Source organism: Carica papaya, chromosome 1, assembly GCF_054855325.1.
Source record: "Carica papaya isolate Zhongbai chromosome 1, ASM5485532v1, whole genome shotgun sequence".
In the NCBI taxonomy this organism is placed as follows: Eukaryota; Viridiplantae; Streptophyta; class Magnoliopsida; order Brassicales; family Caricaceae; genus Carica; species Carica papaya.
Window position 1 is genome coordinate 8,644,525 of NC_142309.1, and position 21,935 is coordinate 8,666,459.

Here is a 21,935-nt window from a genome sequence, read left to right on the forward strand (position 1 = left end):
AAGCTAGAGTTCAGAGTGTCGGATGATGGATTACTTAGATTGCGATGAAACTTAATGGATGAAGCGATAAAAATAATCAACAATTCTATTGTGAATATATCTAAATTTCTGTATTAAGCTTGTGATACTGAAATACTGAATTATGATGTTTATTTAATTATTTATCTGACACTGAATTCGAATATTTACTGAGCCATTTATACTAAATCTTGATGTTTATCGAACAAATTAATTTATAAGGTTTAGTGAATGAATTAGAGTGTAGATACTATGTTTTCTCTGAACTAAAGAGAAAAGTATTTTAAACTCTCTCCGTCGGTAGTTTTATATTCTATACCAGCTTAGATGGATTACCCTATTGTTTGTGGTACTTACATGCTTACTGAGCATATTAAGCTCACCCTATTTATTACTCATTTCTTCCAGATTAGAATATTCAGAACTCCGCTCCTGAATAATGAACAACTTGCTAGGAAATCGCTTAATTTTTATTTTAATTCGAACAATACTTATTGCTAATTATCTCATTTTTAGTGAGTATTTATTTTAGAATTTAGGCATATCTAATGGATATTAAATATTTTGAGCTAAGTATGCATGGAATATACTTTTTATTATTTTAAAATTATTGCGCGAGATATTCCTATAAATTATTTTATCATGATATGATGTGCGTACGGTCAGGACTATGAATGGAAGTCCAAACTGTTACATTAATCTTATAAAATTATTTCAAGAATTTTCTAATAGGAAATATTTCTCTTAAGTTTATTCATAGTTTGGCTTCAACGATATTTAATAAGCATAACAATTAAAATTTAAATAATAATTAAATTAATTATGTCCATGATGACTAAAGTTTTTTAATTGAGATAGTTACAATAAATTAAAAATGTGATCTAATATTTTATTCGAAAAAAAGTGACAATGACGTTCATTAAAGAATAAAAATAGGTAGACGGTAAGTATTTTTTATTGTTTTAACATTTCTTATCCTAATTGAATAGACAATTAAGTTTTTGAGTTTTTTTGTTACAAAAATAAAAAACAGTTATTTCCATTTCTATAAAAAAAAAATATCTTTCAAACACAATAAATTAAGAACACAACCTAATCTTTATTTAATAAAGAAAATATTGTATCTCCATTAATTTCTTTTAATAATGAATAAGCATGTGTCTTTGTCAAATAAAAAGAAAAAGAATGAGTATATATATATACTTTGAAAGTCATAGATGAAGTTCTTAGGATTTAATCTCTTAATACACTAGATATCATATATTACTTATTACTAATTGTTAAAGTTCTAACTCAATTACAAATAGATACTTACTACCTAATGGGTTATAATTACGTCTATTTAATAGTACGCATAGTGATTTCATGTTATATCATAATTACATCATAAAGTTTTAAAAAATATTATTAATTTTGAATAGGTTAAATGCAGTTGTGGCTATATTAGCAATCATCAATTTTTATAGAGATTTGTCCATACCACTTATGCATACATCTTATTTTTTAAGGCAAGGAAATCACTTGAGATTCTACTACTTTATTCAAAGTATTGCATACCTTGGTTGTTCATAATACCTAATTCATCATCACTCACTTGTGTTGCCTTGAACACTAGTTGCTAATTTATTAAAATATCAAGTTCACCATTCACTCATATTAATCAAATAATATCCACCTATTTATAAATGTATCAAACTCATCTTTCACTAGTGTTCTCTTAAAATTACCCGCCTACTTATCAAAGTGTGAAGCACACATTTCACTAGTACTTTCTAAACACTACAATTTCTAAAGGTTTCTTCAAACCTTTCATATAATGCTTTAAGAGCATAGATAAAATATATATAAATTTTTCTCTTGATTAGTAGATTTACAAATGGTAATCATACTTAGAGTGCAAGGTGGATCAAGAGAATAATATTTTTTTTCTTTTTCTTTTGTAATTTATTTTTCTCCTATCTGTTACACCACTGCAGCAGTAGAACGTGAGAAAGATAGTCGTTGCAGCATACCTGGTCAAGGCAGTTGATCCCATTATCCTATTTTTTATTTCATTTTTTTTTTCCATTACTGCAGTTGTTTAAAAGTATGAATTTTTTTAGTTCACTCTTAATGTATTTAAAAGCTTCAAAGACCAACAATGAAAGCATCGGATTTGAATTGCAAAAAATTGTAGTTTGTTCTCACCCTAAGAGAATTTCTTCACAAATTTTTATTGGTTTTTGATTGAGACATATTATTCTCTCACAAAAAAAAAAAAACTGTATGAATAAATAATTTAAATGTATGAAAATAAAAAAAAATAGTCGTTGGAGGTTTTTTCAAAAACTAAATCTACCAATTTTTATGTCCCTGCTCGTTTATCTTTCGAGTTTGTAAATGTTGTATGTCACACCCACGAAGAAAAAAGTAGATTTAGTAATTTTTATCACCTGATTGACTAACAAAGAATAGGTTAGCAAATAATCTTGGAAGATAAAGAGTATTTGACAGAACAAATGTTTTACGCATATTGTACCACCACCTTAATAGAATGTAATAATTAAATTGAAATGAAAGTGTGTTAGTATCATTATTACTTTGTGAATAATTTAAGAGCATAAACAATGTATTATCCCGTAAAGTTAAATTCAGCGGGTAATTATGATGTCGGTGATCTCGGAGCGAGTGTAATCAAACACGGAGCAAAAAGTAGAAAGGGGCGGATGGTGTACAGCGCACGGTGCGCACTTTTGTCAAAGCAGCGTAGCTTTGGGTCACGTGATTGCTCAGTAGCTGCACATGCAATGAGACAAGATTTTATTCTTTCGTTCGGAAACAATTTGATTTTTAAAAAAAAAAAAAAAAATTAACAATAAAGTGATTAGCCACTTCAAAAAAGATTTATTAATATTTTCTTTTTTCAGAAATCCAGTTTTATCTTGACTATTGATTGTCCTGTCCTTGTGGGGCCCTTATCCACAACCACTTTAACTAACTTTTTGACACTACCGTCACCTCGTCTTCAATGCACCGTTCTCCCCCCGTAAACATAAAAACTCGTTTAGACGCATTAAGAAGTTTTTCAATTGAAAATTTATATATAATTAAAACTTTAATATTTTAATAATAATATAATTTTTTAAATATATATATATATATATATAGAAAATTAATTATGTATACATTTTAATTTTCCAACCATAACCTTTTTCTTTCTTGAGATCTCAGGAACACAAAAGTTTCAGAAATTCACGTGTAAATTCTTTTCTTTTTTTTTTTTTCTTCTTCTTTCCATCTTTTACTGTTGCCGTCACGTTTAGAATAAATGAAAATTTTAAAAAACTTTGTTCAAATGTTTATATTTATTTAAGCATAAAATAACTATTATAAATATTAATTTAAATTTTAAATAGATAAAATTAAGACAATGTATTCAAAGTATTAATTTCCTCCATAATTAAAATATATTTATTTTTTAAAGATAAAAATTATTATTCTCTCAAAATGAAAACACACTATTTTTTTTTTGGTATCACTGAGAATGAAAGAACTAATAGTGGAAAGTTCATCTTTTATTGATGGATGAACTCTGAGTACAATAAGTTTGAGTATTCAAGTGAGAATAATTTATTTTTTTTTTTACCAATACATCATAATAGTCTACAATCTAAATTATTATAGCAATATATTATTTTCACAAATTACTCTAATATTTTTATTTATAATTCAGTTAAACTTTGGTGGCAATTTTATGATTTTAGCAATATCAGTGACAATAAATAAATAATACCAAGCAATAAAGCAAAACTATCTTTTAAATAAAATATAAAAACATTTTTAAAGTTTCATCATCACTTGTTTTATGTTTTTTTATATATTTAAATATGTTACTTTATTATTTGTAGTACTTATTTACTTACTTAGCGCACTAGTTTATTGTATTAATTATTTCTCTTTTTTAAATCAACATACACATGATCACGCTCATGAACATTAATATAATTATTATGATATTTATTTAATTAACTTTATCAAGAACTTAAAATTATTTATTTCTTTTGTCACAAGTTTATTTTTTGATATTAGATATGCCTCATGAATGTGAGATAATTAGATAAAACATTGCAAATAATGTAACTTTTTTAATTTAGACAACTGTATAAGATTATATTTTCTAAATATTTTATTATTTTATTGTGTCCATGTAGTAAGGGTTATATATGAGAGTTCAAACTATTATAATTGGTATCAAAATTCACGTTTCTCGGAACAATCCATTATATCATGAAATTTATGGTTCTTATGAGATTTAGGGATACGAAAAATTATATAATATGCATCTTATGAGATATTTTGAAACTTCATTCGAAACATCTGTGAATATAAAAAAATAATATTATAATTCTTGAAAGTTCTTATTCATTCTAAATTAAGTTTCCAATAAAAAAAAAGTATGCCCTATGGACATGTTATTAACTGTAAGTTATTAATCATAAATCAGGATATGGTTCCTTTATGCCAAAAATAGAACACAAAAATAATGTATTATACCCAAATAAATCTTAAAAACAAATATTATCATAGTAGTGCAACGCAAACATGGTGTGAGTTTATAAATTATTGCATATGAAAGATTCCTCTTTAAACAGACAAAGAGAAATTGTTGATGAGATAAATATAAGATTCACATCCTATGGCTATATAGACATATGAACAACCACATGAAAACTATGATAAGATACTAACAAACCCTAAGAATTAAACATTTGGAGTTTGAGAGACGCTCTCTTAGCAATTATAGTTTACTTATGCGAAGTAGAAATGAGGTGAGTACGAACTAAAGAAATCTCAACAGTGATAACATTATAAAGAAATCATTAAACCGAAGAGAAAACTTGAAAACGGGTAAAAATATTTTTGAATCACTTGGTTACTGCAAATTTGAATGATTCAATTTTTTAAGGGGATGTATAGTTAAAAAATTAATTTTAACAAAATATTGTACAAATTTATCACATTTTAAATGTGTAGTAGCATTTTTTCTTCAGTAAATGATATAGATCACTATAACTGTAAGTTAATTTAAATGCTAAAATAGTTCAATAATATTTATATTTATCTTGAATATGGTTAGGCACGTGACTATTATAGTTTAACGAGATGAAGTAGGACTTGTGGGTGATGGATTTAAATTAAGACTGACTACCCAATATAAACACAGATTGATCATCTAACTTTATTTTGGATGATGCTATAACACATAAGTTATTAAATTTTAGGCAAAAAGTAATAAATAAAATATAAGAGCATGGGTGTAGATTTGAGATTGACTGTTACCTGCGATTACCTATGTTATCGTTACACAAGTTGGTTTTATTCAATAATAATTTATATATAAAAATTGATATTAGAGTTATTTTAGTAACTTTAAAAGATATGATAACATTTTTACGAATAAGAATATTTTAAAACTTATCGATACTTATTTACTAAAATAACAATCATAAATAATAATAATAAAAAGAAAAACCAGTATTTGATAGAACTTCACGAGAAGATTTGGTACATATTGGCCTGGAAATTTTGTTTTATTTTTGCACTAATTATAAGAATATTAATTTGTAGCTATCACTAAAGTCATGTTACTGGAAATTATTGCAGTAAAAATTTAAAAGATAAAATAGTACCAAAATTAGCACCCTACTTAGTTTTATTAATTTTGGTAAAAAAATTAAGGTAGTACTTGATAAATTATATTATGTTAATTTTGATAATACTGTTTACATATAACTAGATTTCCACGTTCACTAATGCAATTATATGAACAATAATTTTAATAAATTAATTAATATCACGGTTTGTAAGTATATTTAAGATATTAATAATTCAATTAAGGATGCATATCCTCAGTTTTTTTTTTTTTTTTTTTTTTTTAACAATATTCTAAGACGCAGAAAATTTATAGTTACCCTGCCCGAATCTTGAAAATGCGCATCACATGTTCAATCAATATACATCATGGCGATTATTAAAAAAGGGAATATACATTATATAAATTATATTGAGAAGATATAGACATTATATAAAGTAATAAAATACAACATATATTATTATAATCATTATGACTTACCGGTTGCTATACCAAACTAAACCATTTTCTATGGTACTGTACATACCAGTCAATGAATGTAGTGAAAACGATAAGACCCGTCTGGGTGGGGGTAAAAACAAAATCTACTTTGTTTATATATTGTTCTAAACTTAGACATTTAATTTTCTTTGTCACCTTGAGAGAGATAGGATAGGCTGTACAATCTGTTGCCTTCAGACTTATAATTGACCTCCAGTTAATAATGCAAAGTGGACATAAATTTAACCTCTTTAATGGAATATGACAATCGACAACAGTCATTTTTGCATATGTATTATATAATTAATAAAAAATAATAATTTTATAGCATTAACCTTTAAGACAAAAATAAATAAATAAATAAAAGAAAGGAGACAGGCCATGTGTCGCATATCAAGAGGAAAGACCATGGTAAAGGCTATTTGTCCTAGTGCAGGTGACAATTATTAAGCCCACCAGCTCTATATATACCCTTCGCACAGCATTACTACACTATCAAACCCCTCTCCTTCTTCCTCATCAATTTAGGTTATTGTGATTCACTGGTTGAGAGGGGTTTGCTTTTTTTTTTTTTTTTTTAGCAGTATGGCTAAGTTTTCAGCTGTCTTGCTTTTAGCTCTTTTTGCTATCTCGATGCTCCAAGCCATGGTGACAACCCTTATTTTCTCATTTCTTCAATTCTCAGAGAAGAGAAAACAGAGATAGCTGATTTGATTGTTTGGCATTGTGCAGGTCATGGCAGCACATGGGCAAGGAGGCCATCACTATGACAGAGTAAATCTTTTCTCCCTCTTTTTTTGACATTAGATTACATGTTTGTAGATCAAAGGAAATTGTTTTTGCTGATGCAGTTTGATTTTTATGCTTGTTTGTAATGCCAGAAACATTATGGACCTGGGAGTCTCAGGAGTTACCGTAAGTACATCTTCATTTTCATCTCTTCTGGTTTACTTTCCTGTGGTTAAACAAGGAATATTCTAAGACCTTCTAAATACCCATTTTGATTTTGAGATGACAGATTTATAATTATAATTACCCATATTGGAGACTAAATAAAAAATTAAATTTCTTCAACAATTTGAAATTGACCACTGTCTTGCTGGTCAAAACTAAGGTCGAACTCCTCAGGTAATAATGCTGGTCACTAGATACAGTAGGTAAGAGTAGTAGAGAAAGGAATCCAAGACTGAAAGTTTGACCATTTTCAGAGGCAAAATGATGGAAATTTTCATTTTTTTTCTAAAAAAAAAAAAGAAAGAAATTATTGATTTATTTATTATGGGGAATGAAATGACCAGAATGCCCATCACAATGCACGAGGAGATGTAAGAGGACTCAGTACCATAAGCCATGCATGTTCTTCTGTCAGAAATGCTGCAGGAAATGTCTGTGTGTACCACCTGGTTATTATGGTAACAAGGCTGTGTGCCCTTGCTACAACAATTGGAAGACCAAGGAAGGAGGACCCAAGTGCCCTTGAACTTCAAAACTTCTAATTACCACATCAAATACTTGTTTTCAACTGAAACTACTCAAGGGGCACTAACTCTACATATATATTTATATATATATATAGTTAGTACGTTCTCTTTGGGTTTTGTACTGGGTTTGTCTTCCTTGGGGTTATAACTTTTATTTATAAATATATTAAAGTATGACGATGAGTTGAATACGGTTTTGTACCGCTATTGTTGTCACTCCATGACGGTATTGTATTGGCTAGAATGAGAGTGGCTAATATTATTTATATAATTATCAATGAAACATCTTCTTTTGCTGCTTTAGATTCAATTCAAAGTATTGAAAAATTATTTGCGCCGTGCCGATTGCCTTGAATTGATTATGGAAATGGCAAGAGTGTTTCTCTATATCCTTTGCATCCATGGAAAGAGAAAAGGAAGAAGAAAACGAAAGAAAGCAGATGTGGATCAGAAAATAAAAGAAAGATTCAACTATGTGAAACATCAAAATCTCACTATGCAACAGAAAAAGAGAAAAAATAAAAAAAAAAGGGAAGCAAACCATATATCAGTGATAAGAGACCTTTTTTTTTTTTATAAAGAGAAAAGTACATAGAATCAAATATGAGGATTTCCTCAGGTACTGAATTATTTGACCACTGTTTCTCTGTGGTGCATTAAATAATATCTATTCAGATCTAAAAGAGTTTCAAACACAATTTACCATGAGTTGTGTTCTGTTTATATGTATGTCTGTGTGTGTGTATATATATATATATGTATATATAAATAAACACACACACATAAGTGGAACTAGTGCAGCCCTGGCTCCGTAAGAATTCAAAGAATTAAACGAAATGAAAGGGGGTATAGCAGAAGTTGAGCAGCTTATTGGAAGTTTGACAGACACTATCTTACGCACATATAATTATTTTGAAAATTTTCTTCAATTATACAATTATTTATAGAATTATCGATCAAGCACAATTATCACAATTTATATATGTTTTCTTTAGGAAATTGGTGAATGCATTTGTTCATTTTTAACTACTATTTTTGTAATAATTTTTATTTTATAGCTGTATCATTCTTTTGTCAATGTTTTTTTTTTTTTTTAATTTAGAAACATAAACACAAAATTTATAAAATTGATGTATTCATGTATTTTGCATTTGAATTTACTTTATTATTGTCATGTGCTCCTCCATATTAATTATAACTATTCTACACAAATTTTCCCAGTATTTACATGTTACACTTCAATTTTGTGGACAAGTTTCGTGTCCACCATTCCTAAAGTAGGATTATTCCTTTTCTTTTTATTTTCACATTTTTTTTTTGTTTTATTCGTATTTTAAGTAATCTTAATAAATAAAAAGAAAAGTAATTCATTTTATTTAAGTAATATAACTAATAATAAAAAAATTAAGAATTTAAACCTTTTCATTTAATAACTAAATTAGTAATTTGAAACACAAAGAATGTTTTAAAAAGAAATAGATTTTAAAGCTAGTCTTTCTTCACTCATTTGAAAAATGGAAATTTTTTTTTTAATCAAGTTTTTATTTTCCCGCCATGTCATTTGATTTATCAAATTCATTTCTCGTCTCTCCAAAGTCCAGCTCCATCACGAATGCCACTAATCTGATTGTGTCTAACGAGTTCGCATCATTGCGGAAGTTTTTTCAATCGTCTGATTATAAGTCACTAAGTTGACTCAACGAGATGGTAATGGAGTCGGCGGACGATGTCACGCCAAGGGGCGCGTCCAATTCTGCTCAGGGAAGTCCGAGAACCCCGAGGCTGTACATCAGGGAATTGGTAATGAGGAACTTCAAATCTTACGCAGGTGAACAACGCGTTGGTCCCTTCCACAAGGTTTGAGTCTATCAATTTCTGTAGGTATTCATTACGTGCAGTTTAAAAAAGCTAGGGTTCCGGTTTAGTTACTGACGGGATAATGAGGGAAGAAATTTGATTTTTACTTCCGTAACGAAACCTTAATACAATTCAGTTGCACTGGATAATTAGGTGGAATTGATTCATTATTATGCTTGTCTTAGCGCTGGATTCAACAAATAGACATGAAATAATTCCAAAGTTGTTTCTTTTGCTAGTAGTCTTCTCTTCGTTTCTCAGCAACCCAGCGGAGCCTCTAATTTATTTATTGCAAAGCTCTCTCTCTCTCTCTCTCTCTCTCTCTCTCTGCGCTACATATCTATATTTATATATATCTCTTCCCTCTCTTCCTCTTATAATTCCCTTGTTTTCTGCTGCTCTTCTGCCCAGTAGAGTTTTTCTGCAGTTGTTGGACCCAATGGTAGTGGGAAGAGTAACGTAATAGATGCAATGCTATTTGTATTTGGGAAGCGAGCTAAGCAGGTACTAATATTTGCAAATTGCTTTTTTTTTTTTTTTTTTTTGCTTCTTGATTTGCTACTCTGGGTACTATGTAACTCCTAATAACCATATAGCCATTTCCATTAACACACGCAGTACATTTCCACTTCTATGTCTCATGTCTGTGTGTACTTTTGCTGGTTTAATGCTTAGATGCGACTTAACAAAGTTTCGGAGCTTATTCACAATTCAACGAACCATCAGAACCTGGATAGTGCAGGTGTTTCTGTACACTTTCAGGAGATTGTTGACCTGGTAATTTATTCAATTTTAGATTTTTTCTTTTAAAAATTTGGGTGGGGCGGGGGGTGCTGGCAAAAGGGTTGAAAGATACTTCTAAATATAACTGGAAGATACCAAGGACATGGGATCTAAACTTTACATCCTTATATTCTCGGTCATTCATTTTCTTTTCAGTAATGAAAATGTTCATATTGGATGTCTATACGATTTTAAGTCAACATATTAGTTTATTTTCTTTTTATTTGTCTGATTTACCAGATTCAGAAATAGTATACAGGTCTTTCTAAACTGAACTTTTATCGTCAATAGGATGATGGAACCTATGAAACTGTTCCTGGAAGTGATTTTGTGATTAGCCGAGTTGCATTTCGAGATAACTCCTCGAAGTATTACATCAATGATCGCTCTAGCAATTTTACTGAAGTTACCAGGAAACTAAAAGGGAAAGGGGTCGACTTAGACAACAATCGTTTCTTGATTCTTCAGGTTCACTATCATAATGAGATGCTTGGAATTTAGGTAATTGTTTGTTATCTGTTTTATGATATTTGTTTTTCTTTTGTTTTGTTTTGTTTTGTTTTGTTTTTTTTTTATAAGGGTGAGGTCGAGCAGATTTCACTGATGAAGCCAAAAGCTCAAGGTCTACATGATGAAGGTTTTCTTGAATATCTTGAGGATATAATTGGTACTAACAAATATGTGGAGAAAATTGATGAATCGTATAAACAGTGAGTCAATTTCTGCAAACCATTCAGAAATTTTACATGCTTTTCTTCCTGTCTACCATAGTTCCAGCAGATTCCATTAATAAGTTGACATCATTTTGAGTGAATGTGGTATTACAAGGCAATATCTTTTTTTATTGCTTAGAAGATTCACATTGCAAATCTGGTAACTGGCCATAAAAGATGTGTGATTCTAAGACAAAATGTATGTCCTGATGATTGTTGAATGCTATTGAAGTGATGTACTCTTATTTGTTTACTTATCTATTTGAGGAATGATGTATTTCATTTTCCAGGGTTAATATTTGTAGCTTTCAGCCTTACTTTTTGGTGATAGTTTCTGTATGGATAACATGATGTCTGCTGTTCGCTCCACCACCATATTATGAAAGACCATTAGCATTCTGCTTTGTTGTAGAACATTCAAAAGTTTAATTCTTTGCTATTTCTCTATCTTCACTGGTCTCATAGGTTAGAGTCTCTCAATGAGAAAAGATCTGGTGTTGTGCAAATGGTTAAGTTAGCTGAGAAAGAAAGAGATAATCTTGAGGTTAGCATATGCTTCTACATCTGAATTTCATTTTTAAGTACGTGTGTCAAATCTATTACTGTATTTCTATGTAACAGGATGTGAAGAATGAAGCAGAAGGCTACATGCTGAAGGAGTTATCGCTATTGAAATGGCAAGAGAAAGCCACAAAGTTGGCATGTGAAGATACCGGTATTAAATTGGCTGAACAAAAAGAAAATATATTTGGCTTAGAGGAAAATTTAAAGAATGATAGGTATTGTGATTATGATATATTCTGATTTCTTGTCCATGGTTAACATCAAATGTTTTGCATAAAATAATCATTTTGTTTCTTAGGGAGAAGATTCAAGAGAGTAATAAGACACTGAAGGAGCTCGAGTCTATACATGACAAACATATCAAAAGACAAGAGGTTTGCACTAAATGGACTGGTGCTCTTGTGAATAAAATATACATGAGAAAAGACAGTACGAGTATGATATTTGATTTTCTTGCCTGTAAAACCAAACTTGAGCATATTCATCTCTGTACTATCTCATGATTACATTATGTGTTATCAGTATACATTTCTTTTGGGTTTCCGTAATGCTTGGCAAATGAGTTTTTTTCAATTATCTTTTTTCCTTTGAACAATTAGGAACTTGATGGTGCTCTCAGAGGCTGTAAAGAAAAGTTTAAGGATTTTGAAAGGCAGGATGTTAAGTACCGGGAGGATTTGAAGCACATGAAACAAAAGATCAAAAAGCTAGAGGATAAAATTGAGAAGGTAGCTATGCCATATGGTTTCTTTTTGAACTTTGCGGACACCTTACTTTTGGTCTCAATTGCAGGATTCAGCAAAGATTGATGAGATGACAAAGGAGAATGAGAAATCAACAAATTTAATCCCAAAACTCGAGGACAATATACCAAAGATGCAGAAAATCTTGTTGGATGAGGAGAAAGTTCTAGAGGAAATTAAAGAGAATTCTAAAGGTTTTATAATATTCTTTGATTGGTAATTAGTAATTAGTTTTTTAGTTGGATTTTCTTACTATTTCACTTATAAACTATGAATGCGATCAAAATTTTAGTCCTAAGCGTAGAATAAATTTTTGAATTCAACAAAACTTACAAGCTTTGTGCAACTAATTTGCTATGCTATTACTTCTCTAATTGGTTGGCAATTAGTTGAGACTGAGAGGTACCGGTCTGAGCTTGTGACGGTTCGCACTGAACTAGAACCATGGGAGAAAGAGTTGATTGTGCACAAGGGGAAACTTGAGGTTGCATCCTCTGAAAGCAGGCTTCTAAGTGAGAAGGTGGGTTTTGGTAAACTTGTATTTCCTTGTACTTATTTATTCTATTGATTTGCATCATAGAGTAATATATCAGATAGTCCTCCATTTGGATGACATATTTTTGTAACAGTTTCGATGTCAGAAGCAGCATGCTAATGGTTTTGATTTACTGTCTCACAGTTTGATCAATTTTTTTTCCTTGAAAACTTATATGTTCAGTAGAATGATTCTTAGCAAGGTCTGGTAGCCTTTATTTAATGTTGAGGATCTCTCGTAGATGATATTTTTCAGATCCATTGAAATCTTTAGTTTCTTTCCTTGACAGAAAAGGCAGCATATTAATGATTGTATCTTGATTCATCATGCTGCTTTCATTTGTACAAGTATTTTTGTTATATTTTCCCAGTAAGAAAACTGGAGATCTGAAATTTATCTTGAAGTACTTGTATATTACATCCTTTAGTAACTCTATTTGAATCCATTGTTAGAGGTGGATGTCCCATAGTTTGCTGAATGTGCTTATTCAATGTCTCAGCATGAAGCTGCTCGTAAGGCTTTTGTGGATGCTCAGAAACAGATGGATGATATATTGAGAAGAACTGAAACAAAAACTGCAGCAATTGAAAATATCCAAAGTGATTTAGGAAAGAAAAAGTTTGAAGCACTGGAGGCTCGAAAAGTGGAACAGGTTTCTCTTCATGATCTAATGAGTTTTCTCTTTACCCTTGTTATTTTCAGTTATGGGATTTAGAGAAACCTATGCTTTCGTAGGCATACGTTAAAGAACAAGAATCATTGATTCCTCTTGAACAAGCTGCAAGAGAGAAACTTGCTGAACTGAAGTCTGTGATGGATTCTGAGAAAAGTCAAGGTTCAGTTCTGAAAGCAATTTTGCGGGCCAAGGAATCCAACAGAATTGAGGGAATATATGGTAGAATGGGTGATTTAGGCGCTATTGATGGTAAGCATTTTGCGACATGGTTGGTTAATAATTTTCAGTAACCTCCAGCCATATTTTTAAGTTTAACAAACACTTCTTGCTTCCGTCTACTTCCATTGCATTTTCTTTGAGAAAGATTAATGAGTGATTTTGAGTTCCATAGAAGCATGCTTTTGTAACCTGAAGTTCCCGTTTTCAAATTCTGTATGGAAAGCATGATATCTGTATTTGATTTTGCTACTTGTAACATTGAGATCCTTCATTTTGGTTTTCTTTCTGTGATATAAATGCAATGGAAGTAGGTTCAGATTTATATACATTTGAGTTTTGCTTGGTTCTGCTAATTGTAACATTGAGGCTCTTCTCCTGTTTGGTCCTCTGTCTACCTGTAGTTCTAGCACATAAGCAGGATATTTTCTTATCTTTTTAGATTCGAAAATTTTCTGATATTGCTTCTGTCAGTGTCTATGCTAATGATTGAGTTATGGCAGCAAAATATGATGTTGCTATATCAACAGCATGTCCCGGCCTTGATTATATAGTTGTGGAAACAACTGCGGCAGCACAAGCCTGTGTTGAGCTACTCCGCAGAGAGAGTCTTGGTGTTGCAACTTTCATGATACTGGTTAGTATTGAATCTTTTTATTGAGCTGGAAGGTGTAACAGTTATCTTGGTTGATTCAACAGCTTATCGGAAGCCTACTAGTTTGGTACTGGGGAACCATATATTTTATGACTAGGTAAAACTCTATTTGATAATAGAGTTGCCTGTTCTGAAGATACAATTTGGTACCTGATTTAGTATTTCTTTTAGTTAGAATCTTTTGTTCTATTAAATTGAAGAGACAACATTAGAATACAAGAGTCTAATGCATGTACAAACTGCAGATTGAAGTTGGTGCTTGTGATGTGAGTTGTTTAAATTATTTTAAAAATAATTTTCAGTAAAAGCAGGTTCACTAATAAAAAAAGGATATGCAAGATTATTAGTGTTTTCAAATTTCATGAGGTAAGTACACTAGCATTTTGGAGGTCAAGCTGGTAGTAAAGAGTAGCTTAAGTTTTTTAATCAGGTTGTTATGATATGGCAATCTACAATTTTGAAGTTCAGGTCATACTTCATTAATATATTGTGATTTTCCTTTTAATTTCTTCTTGCAGGAGAAACAGCTTGATCTTATACAGAAATCAAGAGAGCATGTAAGCACCCCAGAGGGAGTTCCACGTCTTTTTGACTTGATTAGAGTTCAGGATGAAAGAATGAAACTTGCTTTCTATGCTGCCTTGGGAAACACTGTTGTGGCTAAAGATCTTGATCAGGTAGTTTTCAATTTTGTTGACATATGCTAACTACTTAGCCAAACAAGGTTATAAGAATGATGAATATGCATATTCGCAACTCTTACTGCTGATCACCATCCCAATTTAAAGGAACTAAAGATTGGAAGCACATGTTGGTTTCTTGGTAATGGAGGCAAATGTTCGATAGTTTAGAGATGGTCATTTTCTCCGTCTCTTTGTTTTTTCACTGATATCATATTACTTAGTATTCGTCTAGTCCCATGGTACTTATTGCTGTGAACTACTGGAATAACTGTGCAATTGACTTTCAATAAAATTAGTTTTAAGATGAAAATACTGTTTGGTTGAATTTGCTACAAAAATTGCTCTCAATATAAATTGTAATATTATATTATAAAATTAATAATAAATTTAGGAATTATAAAAAACTACATAACAATGAACAATAATTATTAAAATTATATAAATAATATACAACATGTATATTAGAAAATTTTCTGATAATTTACATTATTTTAAAATATTTATTTTGTTAATTTGTTTTTTCTTTGTTCAATATAAAAAATATTTATTTGACTCTAATATTTAATTTTAAAATAATAAAAATTTAAATAATTCATACCAAACATAATATTATTAATAATAATTACTATTATAATATTAAATTAGTAAGCATTCAAATATAAAATTAATAAATTTACTCGTTAAAAATATTATTTACTTCTAACAGAGACATTATGTTTTATAGGCATCTATAGCTTTTGATCATATTTGTCTATAACTGAAATTAGATTCTGCTTTAAATTGGAAACTCTTCTGGTTTTGGTGTTTGACTAGATTTTTACTCGTTGGCAGCAGAAATAGAAGTAAAAGTGAGAAGTCTGGCCAAATAAGCATATAGTTATATCTGATAATAAAAGATTCAAAATTCTCTAGTGAAATATGACAAGAATTCTTTTGTTAAATGTTTCTGTTGTGAGTTCTATCCTTTAAGCATCTTTGCATGCATTCGTGAGTGAGATAGATTACTTTCTTTTAACACTTTCCATTTCCTCCTCGCAAGAGGCAGGCTGATGTCAATTGTTGTTTTTTGAATTCACTTCTCAGAATTTACTATTTTGAATTGTGTGTTCTTTGCTGTTTGAATTTTTTATGATGGATATTAATTACAAATCAGAAGTCACTGTTGTAAACAGTTTGAGATTAGACATTATTGAATTGTACTGTATGCATTATACCAAAATTCAATGAAATAAAGCCGGGACTGATAAGAATAAGGATTTAGCTATTTTGCTATTGACAGAATCTAACATAAAACATTTACATTTCTCAACCATATGCAGCTAGCAAATTTGTTTTGAGAAATTAGGAACAATTATTTTGTCAAGTCATTTACCATTTTCAAGTAGTTTTACAATAGAGTTTTCTTTGACAAACAGGATGAACTTCTTTTATCATATGTTGATTATGAAATGGTTTATGCATGTTAGGTTTTTGAGTGGTTGTTTTGCTACATCGTGTGTTTGATCATCTCCAGAAAATATAACTGAAATGGTAGAGCTTAGTAATATTTTCAGAGGTTTGTTATGAAGGATGATTTTGATAAGCCTACAAATTGCATTTTGTATAGGCAACACGCATTGCATATGGTGGAAACAGAGAATTTCGACGCGTGGTTACTATTGATGGTGCTCTTTTCGAAAAATCCGGTACTATGAGTGGTGGAGGAAGTAAGCCACGTGGTGGGAAGATAGGGACATCTATTCGAGCCACTAGCGTATCTGGAGAAGCTGTTGAGAATGCTGAGAAGGAGCTCTCCGGAATGGTTGATAAGTTAATAAGCATCCGCCAAAGAATTGCTGATACAGTAAGACAATACCAAGCTACAGAAAAAGAAGCTGCACACCTGGAGATGGAATTAGCAAAAGGGCAGAAAGAGGTTCTGTTTGTTCTAGATTATAGATATATCTCATTTGTAGAATCCAGGATTTATTAAATGGAATTATACTTTTCTATCAACAGATTGACAGTTTGAAGTCAGAGCATGGTTATCTTGAAAACCAACTGAGTTCCTTGGAAGCTGCATCCCAACCGAAGAAGGAAGAGATTGACAGACTCAAAGAGCTCAACAGAATTGTTTCTGCGGAAGAAAAGGAGATTGATCGTCTCATACAGGGGTCTAAGCAACTGAAGGAGAAGGTGCGGTGATATTGCCAATTGTGCTATTTAAATTGCAACTAAGCCATGTCTTTTTCAAATATGTTGCAGTATATCTACTTGTATCCCTGTTAGTGTTCATCCTGATTTCTGCTTGGTAATTCTTTTGCGTGTTTTATATTTATGTAAAAGCAAAGATAATGAAGGAGACTATCACGTTTATCTCTATCTCTGTTTTTTAGGCTTCTGAGCTACAGAGTAAAATTGAAAACGCTGGCGGTGAAAGGTTAAAAATACAAAAAGCAAAGGTTGATAAGATTCAATCTGTAAGTGAGGCGTTACTGTGGCATACATTTCTTTTCCTCTAATTTCTTTTTCTGAGTGTTTATATTAAGCAAAGTTATCAATTGAGTAGGATATTGACAAGAATAGCACAGAGATCAACCATCACAGAGTTCAAATAGAAACAGGTCAAAAAATGATAAAGAAGTTAACAAAGGGGATTGAGGATTCCAAGAAGGAGAGAGATCGGCTCTCTTCAGAGAATGAAAGACTGCGGGAAATGTTCAAAGAAATAGAGCAAAAAGCATTTAAGGTTCAAGAGAAATATAAGGAGACACAGAAGGTTGTAACTCTCCTCCCTCTTTCACCTCAAAGTGATGGATTAGAAAGAATATTCATTGTGGTTTGCAACTTTTTTCCTTTTCTTTTCCTTTATGTTTTTGTTAGTTGATTGATGAACACAAAGTTGTATTAGACTCAGCAAAGGTCAATTATGAAAAAGTAAAGAAAAGTGTGGATGAGTTGCGAACATCAGAGGTATGTGTCAATAATATACTTCATTTGTAATCTTCTCTTGATTTGCTGAAATTTAAATGTCATGTCTAGTAATCATTGGCATCATAGGTTGACCGAGAGTTCAAATTACAAGACATGAAGAAAATGTACAAGGAGTTGGAAATGAAAGGGAAGGGATACAAGAAAAGGCTTGAGGACTTGCAGATTGCTCTCACAAAGCACATGAAGCAGTATGTTAATGGAAAATATCTTGACATGAGGATGGTTGTATGGCTTTAAGAGATCTTATATTGTATCTTATTGGTTGCAGAATTCAGAAAGATCTAGTGGACCCTGAGAAGCTTCAAGCAACCTTGATGGACGATAGTCTAAATCAGGATAGCGACCTAAAACAGGCCATTGAAATGGTAGCTTTGTTGGAAGTGCAGTTGAAGGAGATGACTCCAAATCTTGAATCAATTGCAGAGTAAGTTTCCTTAATGTTTAGCAATGAAAAAACCTGACACCATCCTGTTGTCTTGAATCAACCAGCCCAAATTCTAATCTGACTTGACTCAAATTGACTCAATATGAAATCCGAATAATCTGAACAGAAATAAATTGTTATCTAAACAATATGAAATTTTGAATAGCCATAACTGTGAATAACACAACTTGAATGACATGGCTGCAATACTAGAAAACCCAAAATTAACTAGCACAGATAATTTAAAACTTGAAGAACTTGAAAATCCAAAAGATAACTACAATTAAGCTCCAAATCTAAAAGTGAAAACTTGCCACCATTTGGATCAGTCCTTACCAAGACAAAATGTGAAATAATGGAACTTAGAAAAACATGAATTCTTTTTGCGATGGAAAAAAAGCCCTGAAAGCTGAAGTGAACTCAATTAATTCAATATTCACAAAACTTGATATACATGTGAGATGAAACTCAATTAATTTGAAACCTGAATGATTAAAGAAGTGAATGACCTTAGAATCTGAATCACCCAAAACCTGGAACTGATTTACTTGAATTCAGCCTGAATTTGCCTCATTGCCATCTCTAATTGTTTTTTCTTTGATATTTGAAGATTTTAATTGATATTCTGGTGAGCAATTCACTATAAGTGTTCATTATTATAGATATCGGACAAAGGTGTCATTGTACAATGACCGAGTTGAAGAACTTAGCATGGTTACTCAGGAACGTGATGATATAAAGAAGCAATATGATGAATGGAGAAAGAAGAGGTACGGCTTTCCCTTAAAAAACTTATATAGATGTCTTTTATTCTATTTCTTTTCAATAATTTACTTCTAAAGTGAATTACTGTTAGGTTGGATGAATTCATGGCAGGATTTAACATAATATCATTGAAGCTGAAAGAGATGTATCAGGTTTGTCTGCTAACCTTTTGATCTCTATGGTAGTGTTTGGCAAGAGAAATTTGATGGGACGGAACACTGTTAAAAAGTCTTCAGGTCTATGTTTGGGAGCAAAAAATAAGGAACAAAACAATAGAAAATTCAAAATGACAAAGTGAAACAAAAAATTTCCTTCTTTTTGGTGGAACTAATTTGTTCTAATTTTTGGTACACATCTAAAACTCTTAAAAGATCAAAATGCTCATCTTTTTTAATTATTCTAAATTATAATTTATCTTTAATATAAATAATCACTTTAACAAAATAGTATATATCTTACAAGATTAATTGTATACTCACATATCAATCATTGATATAATCCCTGTATATCTTACAAATGAATAATTTATTAGTAAGAATAGTTTGGTATTTTTCTTAAAAATTAATTATAAAAAATAAAATGATAATTTTGGTGTCGATAATTTATTAATATGAATAATTCAATTTTTTTCTTAAAAATTAATTATCAAATTTTTAAGTAATGTTAGTTGTTTAAAACTAATTTGAATTTGATATTTTTGTATAAATACTAAAAATATTAAATTATTCACTAAAACTGAAAAATTAAAAAGGAAAGAATACAAAAAACATTTTAGTAATCAGCTACATGTTTTTGTACTTTTTATTGATTACTAAACATTTAATATAACCAATTTATCCAGTATAGTCCTGTATGTACCATTTTTATCGACCGTGTTTAGTTTTATCCTACTCTGTTCATTCATTTACCAAATGTTATCTAATGTCTTATGGAAACATGCCTTGCATTTGAATGGTTTTATTTGTGCAAATGAGTCTCTTTCTTATTTGTTATTGTTTACTGCGTTGGTTAAATGGCCAGAAGGTGCCGAGCTACTTCTTTGTTGGCACCAGAAAGATGCGGAGCTACTTCTTTGTCGGCTCTGTGGTGTTTTGCCTTTTTAATAGAAGTACACTAATCCTTAGTAGTTTCAACAGAAACCTTGCCTATTTGCAACCAATTGAGAATTTCATCTCAATGCTGCCTATATCATATTCTGATGAATTGCATGTCTCTGTTATCTCTTCTTTGTAACTTTGCCTTTTGTACATACTGAGCTGTCGCAGATGATTACTCTTGGAGGTGATGCTGAACTTGAACTTGTTGATTCTTTGGATCCGTTTTCTGAAGGTGTTGTTTTCAGTGTTAGACCTCCTAAAAAGAGTTGGAAAAATATTGCAAATTTATCTGGTGGTGAAAAGGTTAGTTCCAAATATATTTCGTTCAATTATTTGGCCTTGGATTCTGGACGTGCTATCTTCACGTTTTGGTTCTCTAACACAAGCTGTCCAACATTTTTCAGACTCTTAGCTCATTGGCTCTTGTATTTGCACTCCATCACTACAAACCTACCCCACTTTATGTAATGGATGAAATTGATGCTGCTCTGGGTACTTATCATATCATGTATTTAATTCCTCCTACTATGTTATCCAGATCTTTCCGTATTTTTCATGCCTATTTTGTTTTGTGCTTCAGACTTCAAGAATGTCTCTATTGTGGGACATTATGTGAAGGACCGGACTAAGGATGCTCAATTTATAATTATTAGGTAGTTTGAATCTCCCTCTTCTCTCCCTCCCAAGTGAATTCTATCAAGCAACATCTTTTGTTTTTCTTTTTTTCCTTTTAATAAAATCTAATGCATTTTTGGTACCTGCAGCCTTAGAAACAACATGTTTGAGTTGGCAGATCGACTTGTTGGAATATACAAGACCGATAACTGCACCAAAAGCATTACTATAAATCCTGGGAGTTTTGTGGTGTGTGAAAAGGCTGCTTGATGTAGTAGTTGTATGGTTATTAGTGTATAACTCCGAAGTTACATATTTAAGCACTTTCAATGTGTATATATATATATATATATATATTGACAGTCCTGTTGGTCGTGTATTTAATGAACTAGTAATCAAATGGCGAACTCTGTAACTTCCAGATATCAGTTACTCAGATCCAAGATTTCTTTTGGCTAAAGGCTAATAATGATCAGCAATAGCATTAATGTATTTTTTTGTTAAATCTTTTCATAACATTTTTATTACTGATTTGGAGAAAATGTGTGATTAGGGGAAGAAATTAAAATATTTTGTAACCATCTTTTATTGATTTTTATTATCATTATAATAAGGCAAATAATGGTACTCCAATGCCTCATGTACATTCATGATTCTTCAAGATTCAACCTCTCCTTATTACTTGAGTTGATAAATGTTTTATTAATAATTTTTAGTAATTTTAATTTTAATATTATATAAATATTTTTTTAATATAAACTAGGATCTCATATTTTTAGTGTTTTAGAATTAATAATAAATATTAAAATAAAAAGATTATACAATAATAAAAATTAACTATTATTTAAATAACAATATTTTTCTCAATTACTCTAATTATAGTTTAAACTATCTATTCATTCCGTTAATTTTATTTAATGTAAATATTAATCTTCAATGATTGTTTTTCAAATTCAAAATAAATATGATTTTAATAGTTTATAGTAAATATAATGTTAGCGGGACTGAACTATAACAACGAGCTC

General features: G+C 30.6%; 2 protein-coding genes across 4 annotated transcripts; both read left to right on the plus strand.

Moving 5' to 3' along the window:
* Positions 1–6,615: 6,615 nt before the first annotated feature.
* On the plus strand, positions 6,616–7,914 carry GASA4 (GAST1 protein homolog 4). The gene is made up of 4 exons (XM_022034959.2): positions 6,616–6,778; positions 6,863–6,904; positions 7,012–7,045; positions 7,429–7,914. The coding sequence occupies exons 1-4, from the start codon at positions 6,716–6,718 to the stop codon at positions 7,608–7,610; spliced, it is 321 nt and encodes a 106-aa protein (XP_021890651.2). The 5' UTR covers positions 6,616–6,715; the 3' UTR covers positions 7,611–7,914.
* Positions 7,915–9,161: 1,247 nt separating this feature from the next.
* On the plus strand, positions 9,162–21,402 carry SMC3 (structural maintenance of chromosome 3). Of its 3 annotated transcripts, none has more exons than XM_088218125.1 (28): positions 9,163–9,468; positions 9,883–9,972; positions 10,144–10,245; positions 10,543–10,719; positions 10,831–10,961; positions 11,430–11,508; positions 11,586–11,743; positions 11,827–11,902; positions 12,128–12,256; positions 12,321–12,465; positions 12,661–12,791; positions 13,306–13,458; positions 13,542–13,731; positions 14,202–14,335; positions 14,872–15,030; positions 16,643–16,951; positions 17,035–17,211; positions 17,412–17,495; positions 17,585–17,794; positions 17,899–17,988; positions 18,076–18,197; positions 18,278–18,433; positions 19,096–19,203; positions 19,290–19,350; positions 20,464–20,598; positions 20,700–20,787; positions 20,876–20,948; positions 21,060–21,402. In XM_088218125.1, exons 1-28 carry the CDS (start codon positions 9,316–9,318, stop codon positions 21,178–21,180), a joined length of 3,741 nt encoding a protein of 1,246 aa, XP_088074251.1. In that variant the 5' UTR covers positions 9,163–9,315; the 3' UTR covers positions 21,181–21,402. The 3 variants fall into 3 exon arrangements, with proteins under 3 accessions (XP_088074260.1, XP_088074251.1, XP_088074255.1); XM_088218129.1 differs by having other exon boundaries at positions 9,329–9,468; positions 9,880–9,972; XM_088218134.1 differs by lacking the exons at positions 20,700–20,787; positions 20,876–20,948; positions 21,060–21,402 and having other exon boundaries at positions 9,162–9,468; positions 19,310–19,350; positions 20,464–20,570.
* Positions 21,403–21,935: the final 533 nt, after the last annotated feature.

What these genes read in the sequence shown, in the direction of transcription:
- GASA4 (XM_022034959.2), top strand. Translation starts at nt 6,716, where the DNA reads ATGGCTAAGTTTTCAGCTGTCTTGCTTTTAGCTCTTTTTGCTATCTCG. An exon ending in TCTCGATGCTCCAAGCCATG is followed by an intron (nt 6,779 to 6,862) that starts GTGACAACCCTT and finishes GGCATTGTGCAG; the next exon opens with GTCATGGCAGCACATGGGCA. An exon ending in GAGGCCATCACTATGACAGA is followed by an intron (nt 6,905 to 7,011) that starts GTAAATCTTTTC and finishes TTGTAATGCCAG; the next exon opens with AAACATTATGGACCTGGGAG.
- SMC3 (XM_088218125.1), top strand. Translation starts at nt 9,316, where the DNA reads ATGGTAATGGAGTCGGCGGACGATGTCACGCCAAGGGGCGCGTCCAAT. An exon ending in AGGCTCGAAAAGTGGAACAG is followed by an intron (nt 13,459 to 13,541) that starts GTTTCTCTTCAT and finishes ATGCTTTCGTAG; the next exon opens with GCATACGTTAAAGAACAAGA. An exon ending in GATGAATGGAGAAAGAAGAG is followed by an intron (nt 19,204 to 19,289) that starts GTACGGCTTTCC and finishes AATTACTGTTAG; the next exon opens with GTTGGATGAATTCATGGCAG.